Source organism: Aythya marila, assembly GCF_965140915.1.
Source record: "Aythya marila genome assembly, chromosome: 2".
NCBI classification, from domain to species: Eukaryota; Metazoa; Chordata; class Aves; order Anseriformes; family Anatidae; genus Aythya; species Aythya marila.
In genome coordinates this window covers 90,450,828-90,465,403 of record NC_139043.1, presented here as the reverse complement: position 1 = coordinate 90,465,403, position 14,576 = coordinate 90,450,828, and the positions used below count along the sequence as shown (strand labels likewise).

Sequence of the window (14,576 nt, the reverse complement as noted above, 5' to 3'; positions counted from 1 at the left end):
GAAGGAATTAACAAAACTTTGGGGAAATATAAGTTAAAACAGTTGGTTAATTTAGAAGTTAAACATTGGCAATTTTAGCATTACTACCATGGAATTAAGGAGAAAATTCAGCAACATCTTCTGTTATCAGGATTCAAATCGGAAAACTTGCTTGTATATATTCTACCATTTTTATAGTGTAAGTACAAAGTTAAGAAAAATAATTCCTTCCGTGTGGATCTAAAAAGAATTGACTTGATTGTAAGTTTTGAAGTCTAGACTTCGAATTAACAAAAAATGGAAAAAAAATTGTGAGTAAACTAATATGATACCTTGTGCTTCTTACATAAGCACCATTCAGCCTTTTGCAGACAAGTAAAATTACAATTTTAAAATCAAGTTCAGCTATACAAGTGTTTTTTATATGCTTGGCCGTGCTCTGTAATTACAGTGTTTTGCAGTAATATATGCATTATAAACTTAGTCATGTTGTCTGGTCATTTGTTCACCTTTTACATTTTGATGGTCAAAAAAAATCCACACCCTACTGCAACACTTTGTGTGTGAGAGTGAGATCTTAGTAGGCAAGGTCTCGGAACAGAGCTGTACTTTTCTGTTTTCATAAATTGCTAATGTTCACTTGATGTGTGAGTAGCTTTTGACAGAAAAATGGTCCCTCAAAACTCTTCCTTTTGTGATCTTTTCAGCATGTACTCTATAAGGTCATGCTAGATAAGAAGTTGGGGAGTGTTCAAATTTTTGAGCAAAGTTTGGAACATGGTGTTTGCAGTGCAAGGGCATCTTAATCTGTGTGTGTGTAATACTTCTTTTCAAGAACACTAGCCACTTCCAGAATTGAGAAACCTATAAATATGCACAGATGTTGTATATATGTCTTGTAAAAGTATTTGTTTTATAAAAGTGTTTATCTGTTCAATCAGAACATTCACACGGTCAGGAATGCTTTCTGCTGTGTTGGTGGAGTTGCTTCTGCTGTAACTCGTTCTGTCTATATCCCCGCTATTACGGAGATAGTTTGGGGAGAAGGAAAGAGTGTAATTCCTAATCATGCCTTGCCGCATTTGTGTGCTTACAGAACAGCTGTTAATAATACTTTTAATCAAGGTTTTGAAACCGCAGGATATGTTCAAATTGAGCTGTTCATGTAATTTGCTTATTCACAGGTTTTGTGGGTTGCTTCCTTTAATGTGGTATGCGGGGAAGATGTGACCATTTCAAGTCCTATAACTCTCTGGCCATGTCAGTTCTTCTGAAATACAGAAATCTGTAAAGGATTGCCTAACAGCTAATCATTGAAAAGCTGGTGAGATTAGGTGTGCCGCGACCAATTTACTGCATGAATTTAATGGCATACCCTATCAGCCAGAGCACAGCTTAACCTATCAGCCAGAGAGCAGCTTCTGCACAAATCTACATTGGCATTTACATTAATTTCTAGTTCTGCCAACCCCCCCTGTACTGTGTACAAAGGCAAGCATGGTTTATATATATCTATATATCCATATATCTATACCTGCCCTGTCCCCTGGTGCCTTGAGGCATCTCGTACCCGAATGGGCTCCGTGTTCTGTCTTGCGCTTCTGCGGCTGGGTGTTGATCGTTTCATCTCTGTACAGGACCCACTGGGGGCAACTTGTTTGTGTTTTGGCAAAGACATTTTGAAGAGAGAAAATGTGGGCTCTCTTAATAACGTCTAGGCACTCAGCCAGCTCAAGGGAACTCCTCGGTATCAGATGCCTACAGAAATTAAAATCTGTGTTGTGCTGAGCTGCGCCCCAGTCATATTAATAGGCTGATATTTACTTTTACTACTTGGCCCCAAATTACTGAGGCCAAGTACTCCCCCTGTACTCAGCTCTGGTGAGGCCGCACCTCGAGTACTGTGTTCAGTTTTGGGCCCCTCGCTACAAGAAGGACATCGAGGTGCTTGAGCGGGTGCAGAGAAGGGCGACGAAGCTGGTGAGGGGCCTGGAGAACAAGTCCTACGAGGAGCGGCTGAGGGAGCTGGGCTTGTTCAGCCTGGAGAAGAGGAGGCTCAGGGGCGACCTTATCGCTCTTTTTAGGTACCTCAAGGGAGGCTGTAGCGAGGTGGGGGTTGGCCTGTTCTCCCACGTGCCTGGTGACAGGACGAGGGGGAATGGGTTTAAGTTGAGCCAGGGGAGTTTTAGGCTAGATGTTAGGAAGAACTTCTTCACTGAAAGGGTTGTGAGGCATTGGAACAGGCTGCCCAGGGAAGTGGTGGAGTCACCATCCTTGGAAGTCTTCAAAAGACGTTTAGATGTAGAGCTTAGGGATATGGTTTAGTGGAGGGCTGTTAGCGTTAGGTTGGAGGTTGGACTCGATGACCTTGAGGTCTCTTCCAACCTAGAAATTCTGTGAAATTCTGTGAAATAGATAAAATCATTAAATTATAAGATAATTAAGATATGCCTGAATCGGTAGTCGTCTTATGTCTGCAAGAGGGAACGTTTTTCTACTTATTCTTCTCGTTGACCCAACTAAAGGAGTTGGTTAAGGGGGCAGGAGGTAAATGAAAAGTCATCTTTATTAACCTGGGTATTTCCATGACTCTGCACCAGAGCACGTTAGTTTGACGAACTGATGTAACCAGCAGGGCCGCAGCCTCTGGAGGGATGTTGTGGGGGAACAAGCAGCTGGGGTGGGCAGATTGGTTTTAAGTTAATAGAATATTTCTTGTAAGCATGTCTTATTCGGGTCTGTGAATCAGTCATCAAAGTGGGAGTTGGTTCACACTTGCCAGGAAATCACGCAGCTGTGGGCTTGACATGACAGCAAAGAGTGAAATGATGGGTGATGAGGAACACCGGAGCCTTGCCTTGGTTTTGCTGCAGATTAGGGAGGCAACAGCTAAAATAGGTGGTGATGACTAAAGCAGGCGTTCAGCTGTGCCTGCATGTTTTAGATGGGTGTTCTGGCTGGAAAGCGGTGCGGTTAGATGCATGCAGTGTGTGTCCTGTGACTTGGTTTTGGTCTCAGTTCTGTTTGAGGTGGTTTTGAAGCTGCTTTGTAAACTGAAAAATGAGTACTGTGTTCTAAGGCTGAGGTTTCCAGGCCTGTAGTCGTGTATTTAAAGGTTTGTGGAGTGTATAAAGCTTTTACGGAGACACTTGTGTCCCTGGCTTGAGAGTTTAATCCCAATTCTGACCTCTTTGCTCTAGAAATGAGCATCCATAAAACTCCCTTCTTTTCCAGGTGCAAGTGGTCCAGGCTGGCAGCAGTGGAGGCATAGCTGGACAGAACGATGTCGTGTAGTGTCATTAAGCTCTGGTCCCCCCCGGAGATGACATTGCGGTGCTAGAAGGGTGTCATATTGTGCAGCTTGAGGTTTCCTGGAAAGATGATGGGCTCCCTCAGGCACACCAGCAGCAAGGAGAGGAGTGTGGATAGCCTTGGGCACCTTAGCACCCTTTCATACAAAATCTGTCTTTAGTAATTTATTTTAAAAAATTAAGATGCAGATCTCTTAAGACCTTAATGTTTAATCAGTACACTTCTGTGGTGAGTAAGTTACTATTGAAGGCCATTTTTGCTCAAACTACCCTGCTCAGTTCCTGCTTTCAAGCTTTACTTTTACAAACTGGAGGAAGTTGACTCTTTTTTTCCACTGTAGTTAAAAACTGCTCTTCTAAATCTAACTTGCATGAATGTTGTGGAGTTCATAGCCATTATTCTGGGCTCACTTCTGAGCAAGTCACTCTTACAGCTAATTCTCGTCCTTCATCTCTCTGCCTGGAAAGACCTGTATATATCTAGGCTTTCGGGTGCATCAGGTCCTGGTTATTGTGTGATGCAATATAATGCTTTCAGTTATGAGACTGCGGTCTGGTTTTCATACATATGCTTTAAAAATTTGTCGATTTGAAGGCTGAAACAGACATTTGAGAATATACCAGTGTTCAGTTTTTTAACTTCTCAAAACACGAATTGGCCTGACTACAGGGCTTTGCTGTATACTTTAAGTTGCTCTAGTTGACTCATAGCAGGACACAAGTTCTTAAACTTACACAATCATTGTGAGAGGAAAACAGTTTATTTGATTACACCTATTTCTGGTAAAACCAGTAAAGTCATACATGCAGTAGTATGCTCTTGGAAGTCACGTGTATTAAGTTTTATGTGTTTTTTTAATGGTAGCACTTGAGTATTGACTATGTGAGGCTTGTGAAGGTGTGCTCTCTTTTAATTCAGTTGAGGAGGAGAGCTAAGGGAGTAGCTTTATATTCTATATAATCGGGTATAAACGTGGATTGTGGCCAAAAGAAGTCTTCTCACTGCTTCTCTTGATACCGATCCAGCAATTGTGTGGCCTAACAATTCACTGACTGAATGGAGGCCTGCACTCCAGCGGGGGTGGTATGTGTGTGCGTGTGTGTTTGTTGGTCAGCAAACTGCAGCAACACGCCCAGCCCCTGTAGGGTTGCCAGATCCCTTGCAAAGAAGGGGATGGGATGGAGCTGTGATGAAGAAAAGGGGGATTACTGCTTTAGCTGTGGCCTACAGTTCCACCTTTTTTAGGTGGAACACTGAGGGAAAAAAAATAAAAAATGTGTATTAAAACAGGGATTTAAATAGTCTCATAAATTATATGCTTTGTGAATTTTCGGTATTCGTTTAACTCAGGTAATACTGACATAAAAGGGAATCAAAAAGAGCAAAGTTGTGAAGATAGGTGGTGGAAAACTTCAGAAACTTGCCCTATGTTTTGTTACAAGCTAGAAATCCGGACTGTTAATTAACCTGGCGTCTGCAAAGGAAATCTGCTGATCTGTTGAAAAATTGTGTAAGTTTCAGCAAAGTGATGCTGAAACTCTGAAAGCACATGAGGCATTAAAGACTTAACAGTTGTCTTTCAAAGCAGGGACAATTTTCATCTGGCTCTTGCGTTGCCCTTAGTTTGTTACTGGCCTAGTGCAGAATCAACATTTGGAAATGTTCTTGTTCACACCGATTTAATGAGTTAGCTGGATAAATTACCTATAAATCTTTTTCTTAGATGAAGTTAAAAAAAAAAAAAATGCTAAAAATGTGCTTGCATTGTGTAAACTGTTGTTTATATCCATAGACATATACATATGCACACACATTTATGCAGGTGCATGCTTATCTATGCAAACTTGACAATCTCATTCATAGTTACAGGTGTCTTCCATTTGTGGATTACAATTGTGAGCTTTATGCCAGTGGATAGGTTAAGTACAAAAAATAACTTGGCTAGGGAATTTAAGGTTTAATTTCAGTCTTTGAGGACAGAACTCTTTTTTTTCTTATTTCAAAAAGTGCTTTCCTGTGGTCACTTCAAGATCAGAAAAAATAGTCACTTGCAGGTAATTCTTTTTGTGAACTTCTGCTTGAATTCTGTAACCACAATGGTTTTAAGGACCATTTTGGATTTTGTTTCCAGGGTCTAAAGAAGATTTCTACTTGAATCATGAGATAATGCGACCTTTCTTATATCCAAATCTTTGAAATCAGAAGAAAGGAAAATTTCATACTCTTGATGTCAGGTAAATTATGTAATACTATTGAAGGCAGACACTTAAGCAGGCTGGATGGAAATGCTTAAATAAGAGTAAGGGATTTGCCTGCATTCAAGGCACCTATTAAGAGAGACTAATTGGAGTCGTGATATGAATTACAGAAATTACGATCTAATTTTAAAACAAATTGTTCTGATTTAATTGGAAGAAGCAGCTTTCTTCGGGAGAAGTGAGAAGATCTGTTGCAAACCTGTCTGCAGTGCTTTTTCTTTGTGCAGCCACAAGTTAAAGCTGTGGTTGTATGCAAACTCTGTGTTGAAAAGAGGTGTGGTGTCTTCTGATAGTGATTTCTTTTAACCCTTCTAGCTGTGTTGCCTCTGTGTGAAAATTAGACCTTTATCCAACTCAGTTGTCTGTAGTCTGGGGACTTGGGGTATTCGTAAAATTTATGTTGGAAGCAGATTTATTAATGCCCTTGTTTTTGGTGATGTCATGAGGCTGCTGCTTATATTCAGGAAAGAGTAAGTCATTGTTTACCAGAAACAGGACTCTCGATCTCTGTAGTGTTTTGGCACTTCTGCTGCTGCCTCTGCTTGCAGGGGTGTTATTCTCTGCTGGAAATGTAGGTCAGTATCAGCAGCTTCAGGGTGAGGCCGAATCTTTTTTCAAACCGGTTTTCACCTGTGATTTAAGCAGGTATTCTTTGCATTGTGCAGAGCTGTGCCTCAGCTTTGTTACCTTAACTTGTTGCAGAGCATAACTTAAGGCAAATGGACCAATAAACAACTGAGCGTTGATATTTTTACAGCACTGCAGCAAGATGGGGTGGATATTAATTAAAGCCTGGGGTTTTATGACAGGAACTCATATTTTCTTCTCTAGTGATCTGTCGTTAACTTTGGTAACCTCAATAGAAAAGAAGTGCATTTTAAAGCCTAAGGATACTGATGTTTACTTCCCAGAGATTCCAGTTGATTTCAGTACTAAAGATTATGCTCTTCATACTGCACCAGTAATATTAAACAGATTTATTCTAGGGGCTGTATTGTGTAGCATTTCCTCAAAAACTCTGCTCTAACGTGATTTTCAGCACAAGATGTTTGCAAATTTTGGCCTTTAGCATAAGGCTTACCATTTGGTCAGGCATTGGAATGGGCTGCCCAGGGAACATAAGGTGGAATCCCCATCCCTGGAGGCATTTAAGGGGCCTGGGGATGTGTGAGTAAGGGATATGGTTTAGTGACGGGATTCAGTAGGCCAGGCTGAAGGGTGGACTTGGTGATCTTGAAGGCATTTTCCAACTCAGATGATTGTGTGATTCTGTTCCTTTGTCAAATTTAAGTTCTGAGAGACAATTGATTTCAAACCGCGGTTTTTATCCATAACTGTTGCTTGTAGTGTGCAAGATAAAAGATTGCACTAAGTCTGTAGGATGACTAAATACATCTCCCCCTAATTCCCTCTTTTGTTTCTAGTGCAACTTGCAAAAATGCTTTGGCACTGCCTTAGTGTAGTGCACATGAGAGCTCTGCTCAGAGCTCTAGTAGGGGCTGCTCAGTGTGCGACAGATACTTTTGCTTGCATCCCATCTCTGTCCTTCGTCAGCGTGCTCTGGGTTGTGTGTGCTGGGTTTGGAAAATGAGGATTGCACAAGTGTTCTAACTGCTGTTAATGTTATTGACCTACTGAAAATTATTTTATTGGTCATGTCTTTTTCTAATGGAAAGATGGTGAAATCTGGGCATAAAATTGATGCCAGGTATAGTGAATAGCGGCTTGGGTAACATCTGAGTCTATGACCTTCTTTGTTTTTAGTTAATTTTTGACATTTCCAAATTTTAAAAAATGTATATTCTGTTGTTATTTGCCCTCTCTTTGCTCTTCTGTGGAGAATAGCATATTGGCAGGTCAGAAGAGGTAGAGATCTGACCTATAGTATTTAACATGCATTTCTAATGAAAATAGAGGTATGATATCTGTCTAGAAAATGACCAAAACCTGTAATGTTCTGCCTCCCTGAAGGAGGCTTTCTTCATTGCCTCTTAATCCATCATAGTAGTACATAACTGATTCCATAAAAGACCATGTTTGTAGCTTTTTTTTGGCTGCAATTCTTTAGTCTATGAAACACAAACACATAAGTTTAATTAGGATATTAAATTCCTTTTATTGCATTACTTTCTGAAAAGATTTGGCATGACTTTCAAGGGTATACAAGCAGATCATTGCTAACGTCGTAAATATTTGTCTTTTGAGATACGACAGTATAGCACATTTAGAACTCAATCTTGAGGTTTAGGGATAATTTCTAGATAAATTGTCCAATTTTATAGTATTGATAAAATGCCAAGGAGATGGTTGCAGAGTTGCATTGCTAAGATAATATTTGAAGTATTTGTGAAAGTCCCAACAGTAACATGAAAGAGGTGGTATTAGGACAGCAAAGGCCTTGTTGATCTTGGGGTCAGGCACTGAGCAGAGCAGGATATAGTTATCAGAAGAATTTCATCTTCCTAGGAATGCGAATGAAGGGTTGTCTAAGATGCTCTAGTAGATTTCTTCTGCCCCAGTGGTGAAGTATGTTCTCCTCATTTATTCAGTGGCATCAGAGAAGAGGTAACGTTGAGATGCTTCAGTCTGTAATCTGACAGGCGCAGATTGGATACTGTGGAAAACCTGCATTTTATAAGGTCTTGAACTATTCTGAATAGTCCTTTTTACATTTAATTGAAGGTAGAAATAAGTTGTGTTTGTTGTTGCTTGTTTCTTTTATCTTTTATCCCACAGAAGTGGGCATGGAGCATACAAATACTCCTCTGAGTTGAAAGGATGTTTTTGTTGATGGATTAGATGTTAGTAAACTGTAGATTTAGTATACTGAATATTTGTTAGTATAGAATGAAAAGCTAAAACAAACAAAAATCTTCCAAAGCTTTGCACCATTGATACTTTTTAACAGAAATGTCCTCGTTGGCTGTTATTTTTAACCATCAAGTAGAAGTTTTAATTGTAGTCCTGTGTTACACAGTTTCTCAAAGTGTTGTGGTGGACACTTAGTCCTTGACCAAAGTTGTTTTGGCAGGTGGAACGGGAAATTTATTTCAATTAATAGGACTTGTCTTTTCTTTCCTTGGAAGATTATGCCAAAACAGCCTTTAAGTTCTGAGATTTAACAACTGAAGTAAGGCAATTCTGTCCAAATAAAATTGATGGCACTTTGAGGCTATTTTTGTCATGTCTCCTGCAGACTATTTGTAGCTTGAACTGAAAGCGAAAAGAGGAAAGAGGCGTATTCAGAAGCTCTTCAGATGCATTTGGAATAGTATCAGGTTGTTATCAAGTGGCTACACACAATCTACTAAATAAATATTTTCTAGGATTTTTTTTAGATACATCTCCCTATCTAAAGCGTGTATCTTCTATGTATGACTCAACACCTTCACAAAAAGTTGTGGCAATAGAGAAGAATAACACAACTGATAGTTGTTTTCAGTCTTCCACTATGAAAACTTGCATAATGGGTTTAAAATTTTTGAAATCATGCTACAGGGTGTTAGGGACAACCTTTGTTTCTATGTTATTCTTGCTCTTTAGCAATGTTGTACACACATGCACTATGGTCTGTCTTCCTTCCTTTGCTTTTAGTATGTTAAACTTCAAGTTAATGAGGGATATGGATCTGTTGCACTGCCTTGTGCTCTTGAGGAGATACAGACCTAAGAGTAACCAACTAATTAAAAGGGACCAGACCAAAGAATTCTAATATATGGCACAAAATTGCAAAAAGTTCAATGAACAATGCTTATGTGTATGCATCTTTCAGGGATCAGAGCTGAGTCATGTCTAGTATTGACCTGTGGCTTCTTTGTAAAAACAACTTTCAAAAGTGTAGCTTGTAAGCTTATTATTATTATTATTATTATTATTATTATTATTATTATTATTATTATTATTTCAAATCTGATTTTGATGTGGACATTAAAAACCTTGGATAATTCTCATTTTGTTTCCTAATTAATTTTCTCCTTTTTACTAATTACACAAGAGCAACAAACCAAACGTTGGGGAGGAATATGAGACCTAGTGTAGCTGAAGTTGGGGATTCTAGCTCTGAGAAAGAGCCTAGATGTGGAATAAAGAACATCCTTACTATTTTGAGCGTTGGAATGTGTATGTCAACAAATGAGATTGATCAGGATTTTTGTCTTGATCATGTTGTAGTAGTCTGGCCTACTCTTTTTGTGGTTTTGGGTGATACGGCGGTAAGTCATTGCTTGCATTTAAAATATCTGGCATTTTGAGGGAGTTTCCACAACCTAAATAATGTATGGAGTTGCATTAGCCAGGAGCTTGCATGGTGCATGCCATAGATTAAGGAAAGGAGGATGCGTTTCATATGAAGTAGACATTCTCAGCTGCTGTTTGAATTCTTCATTAAATTGCTGGAGATGGCATGCCTTCCTAACATTATGCACTCAATTTTAAAATTATTTGAGGAATGATCTGACGAAAGGAATGTAATGTATTAGTAGTGAATTAAAATTCAGATTTCCCTTGTTTCATTCCCTATGTGTCACACCCTTGATGGTTAGTAATATTGCTTAACAGTTGGTTGAAACTAACGCTGTACTTTAAAATCTGTAGTAATCCCTTTCTGGAGTAATTTGTTTTTAAATGAGAGACAAAAGGGATTCTTAATTTAAATGTTAGTAAGGAGAAGATGTGAGTTTTGCATAGAAGGCTAATGCTCTAATCACAGGTGTCAACTGTTCTATTTCTGTCCTATGTTCTGCAGCAAGATGTTCCCGCAGGGAAGCAGTGTATGACAATATTTTCAAAATTAAAAGCAGGCTTTAATTGTTGTGAATACATACAAATACGTACAAATACATAGAAAAAGCATATATATAGGAAAGTGGGCGAAAGAAGTATTAAAAACCAGATGCCACGCTATTTGTTCTTTCCTTTGTCCTGCTCGCATTAATGAATCATCTCAGAATAGCTTTAACCCAAACACAATTTATTTAAACTAGCAAGCAAAAACTTCCAAACCAGTTTTTATGAAACATGCTTCTGTTGCCACCTGTGCTAGTCTTTTTACCTATTGGTAGACAAAGCAGTCTAGGTCACTCTGAAAGTGTTATTCAGAAAGGGCTGATCTCTGGCTGAGGATAGGGGCAGTGAGGGTGTTCACCTTTTGCACTTCTCGGGCAATGGGGCTGCCTGAGAGGGTGTTCTTGTAAACCTCCTCCACATCTTTCAGGCCTGTTAGTGCTAAAAGGTTTCCCTTCAAGGATGGCTCTTAAATGTTTCAATATATTTATTCTGAAAAAATGATGGAGTGGCTTATTAGCATGGTAATGCCTCATCACTCGGCTAGTTTCTATTATACGAATTCATTGGTCTGGAGCTCAGTAAAATAAAATCTTGTGTAAAAGCAAATTAGGCAAGGCTGAAGATTTGAGATTTAATATTAGTATGGCGATGGCAGAGCCTGTGCCCACCCCAGGAGGGTAGTCCTGTTGAATGAGACATTGTTATGCTTTTTCACAGAGAACAGCCAACAGATTTCTCTCAACTTCTCTACAAATATTCTGTCAAAAGCTGCAGGAACAACTGGCAGATTTGCATTTCTACTGAGGCTGAAGGTCTACAATTGGAAACTTAATTTTCTGGTCTAGGGAACAATGCTGCAGAAAGAATAAAATATTGAGAATTTGGTTTTAGAGTAGCAAAATAGGGTGAAGAAGTGAAAAAGACAAAAAAAAAAAAAAAAGTCCTATGTATTGAATTTTTCATCTGAAAGTCATAGCATCTTTGCCAAAAGCTATTGTACTTCTCAAGTGATACTAAAGAAATAATACTTTATCTGTCGCAGTACTTCACAAATTTTCTTAATACATGAATTAAATTGAGAATCACAGGGATCTGAGAGCACTTTCTCTAAAGATTTTGACACTCACTTCAGTGTGATGAATAATTAAATTCGGTGGTGATTGTAGACAAGTATAATATTGAGGACAGTGGCTGTTTCAAAGATATTGCTGTTTCAGTTCTCAGAAGGGAAGCGCAATTCCACAGAGGATCTTCCAGATACTTTCAAAATTACACCTGGACTTATTAATCTTTTCTGGGATCTTGGCTTACGTTGGGGTTTTGTCAGTACCTCAGAGCTGAAATGCCTGTGTGTTACGAAAGCTGCTCTTGCTTAGAGCTCTCTGGCTAACGAAGTTATCCAGCAAATAAAATATTAATGCTGGGAGCTTGCTTTTGGCTGACATTCATGGTGTCACCGGTTTTTCCAAAGGGTGGGAATAGATGCTGATACTGTGATCCTGTGTTGACAGGCTGCTCCTTCAGTTTGAGATCTGTATGCGTCTCTAACTTTGAATCTTAAGGGAGTCAGTAGCATCGCATCTTGAGTGTCTGTCTGATTTTGAATAGGTGGGGAGAACAGGTCTGTGCAAGGAACCCACAAATTGGTGTGGTTGTTTTGTAGAGCAGAATCATGCCTCCAGAATTGTTACAAGCACTTTATGTTCAAATTGTTTTTTTTTTTTTTTTTTCTATGAGATACTGAAAATATCACTTAGAGTAGTGTTGCAGTGTGTAAAATACTGACTGCATGTGAGGTTACTCAATGAGTGTGTATGTTTTGCACGTCCTGTGTATGCTTTTAGGAGAGTTCAACCTGTGGTCTCCCATGCTAACTTTACAATGTGAATATAATTCTTTAATTTCATCAACTTTTATAGCATTCTTAACATGTATAAGAAGGGGAAGGGAAAAAAAGCACTCTGTGTAATATATCTATACCCATTAAATCACATAATATACTTCAGTCACCAGTATTATAGGTAGCATGCATGTACTCTTGGCTTTTCCCAAACATCGAGCGTGTCCACAATTCTTTACCTCTTTTAGTTGTGAATCACCTGGGTTTTGTTCAATATCTACTCTTTCTTTCATAATTTCTTAAGTTTGCCATTTCTCATCTCGTGTATTTCTTTCCCTTTTCGCTTCTATCCCCGTAATAGTACTAGAGTTTCTCTCTTGCCCTCTAAGGGAATGCAGGCCTAAATTAGTGGCCTGAATTAGCATTTGGACATGCTACTCTTCATAAAATAGAGGTAGTGGAAATAAATAGTAGGAAATAAATACTTTGCTGTCATCTGTGCATGTTAGTAGTATGGATATCCCTTTCATTTCCAGTATTGGTTATTGTATGAAGGTTCTCTTTTCTGAGTGTTAAGATGGAATACATAAATGTATAGACATAAATAAACAAAGGGGGTTTTAATGTGTAAATATTAATTTGTGTACCACTTCTTCCTTTGTCACACTTTGCATGCATACTGTTATTTTTGTTACTTAGAAGTTAACATCAAACTTGCAGTTCTAACTGAAGGCTTGACCTTTACAAAATACACATTTATTATTTTTTTTTTTTGGCTCACAGGTGTAAAACAAAGGTGTATGCAGACAACCTTCCCACAACAAGTGTTGTCATTGTTTTTCACAATGAGGCTTGGAGCACACTTCTACGAACTGTTCATAGTGTGATAAACCGGTCACCGCGGCATATGCTGGAAGAAATTGTACTCGTCGATGATGCCAGTGAAAGAGGTAAGGACAAATGTTGGTACCTTACAGATATTGTAGCTTGCAGTCCTTTTACTTCAAAAATTGAAGCTGGCTTTCTACGGGCTTACCTCTGCTCAACAAAAAACGATAGTGAGGTGGGACGGGGTGGAGAGATGGTAAGCAATGCCCATTCTCAGTTGTAGGGGAGCCATTCTGCTCTGAAAACTAATGCAAATTTATGTGTCTGTTATCTTTTCTGTTGGCATTGTAGAGTTTGTGGTTTCCAGTGGGTTTGTCCCATTTACAGCTTCCATGTTTTGCATTTGGACTTTTAACACATTCCTAAGGCTGGAGGGCATTGAAAACTTGAGTCACCGGATGAATAATAGCAAAGGCAATTGTATTCTTCACACATACCCAGATTTCCTATCAGTACCACCATCAAACTTGGTGCTCAGAGTGATCAATCTTGATTTTTCAGTTCGTGGGAAACTGCATTTCAGTTTCTAGGCTATGAGAGATTTCCCTTTTCATCTGGAGCACTGGCTATTGAAAACTCCATGCAGAATAGAACTTTACATATGTTAATGAAATTAATGGACAAAACTTGAAGCTGATTTTCTTACAATAGCTTCATTTAGATTTTGCTTTTCAAATATTTTTGTAAATTCCAGTATAGTAGAAATAAAACGAATGTTCTAGACGTTAGTTGATAGTTCATCTTGTTTTATAGCTGTTTTGTTTCTTGATTGATTTTTCTCGGGGTGGATTATAAAGTGTAACTTGAGGGATATTGTTTTCTTGTGTTTACATATGGGAATGAGAAATGTCTTTCTTACCGAAAGTATTTCTATATTTATATGTTAAAGCCATCGTTTTCAAATAAATTTCCATGTTGAAAGCTGTTAGGCCCCTAGAAAAATCTTGGCAGCCACCAGTTATAGGCTGTTACCTGTAGCAGCAATAATTCCCCTGCCTTCGTTGGAGAACTTAGAGGTGTTTTGCACCCCGTATGCTGACATCTCAGCTTGATGCTTCCAATTCCAATACTGCAAAATCCATGTTCTGCTTATTATGTTAATTCCAACTTTAGAAAAAGATGGGTGACTGTCTGAACACATGTCCAAATGATATGTGTATGAAAAGAGACACTGGATTGCAGGTCATATGGTATAAGAAGCATTATGGTGCATGGATTGCAATAGTTAATGAGGGTTTTAGTGCATGTTTAGCTGAAGAACTTCATAGATGAGGACGAATTTATGGGCTGGAGTCTGGCACTTCTTACCTCATATACTTTCTACTATGAGTTTCTTCTTCAGGTTGCATGTATTTATGTATGTACGATGCTTTAGCATATTGACTGACCTATTCCAGGCCACATAGCTCTAGAGTCGAACTGGTTGTGGAGCTGAGCAAAGAAAGATCATGGCAGTTAACTGAGCCGTGACCAACCTGTTTACCTAAGGAGCTCATGCACTCAGGTTGTGTTTG

At 38.9% G+C, this 14,576-nt stretch overlaps 1 protein-coding gene across 3 annotated transcripts in view; it reads left to right on the top strand.

Annotated features, from left to right (window-relative positions):
* Window positions 1–14,576, top strand: part of GALNT1 (polypeptide N-acetylgalactosaminyltransferase 1) — an 83,963-nt gene that overhangs the window by 45,370 nt on the left and 24,017 nt on the right. For all 3 annotated transcript variants that reach the window (XM_082752933.1, XM_082752932.1, XM_082752931.1), the window contains one exon: window positions 12,958–13,124. In XM_082752933.1, the coding sequence (XP_082609059.1) occupies window positions 12,958–13,124 (167 nt within the window). The remainder of the gene's footprint in view (window positions 1–12,957; window positions 13,125–14,576) is intronic.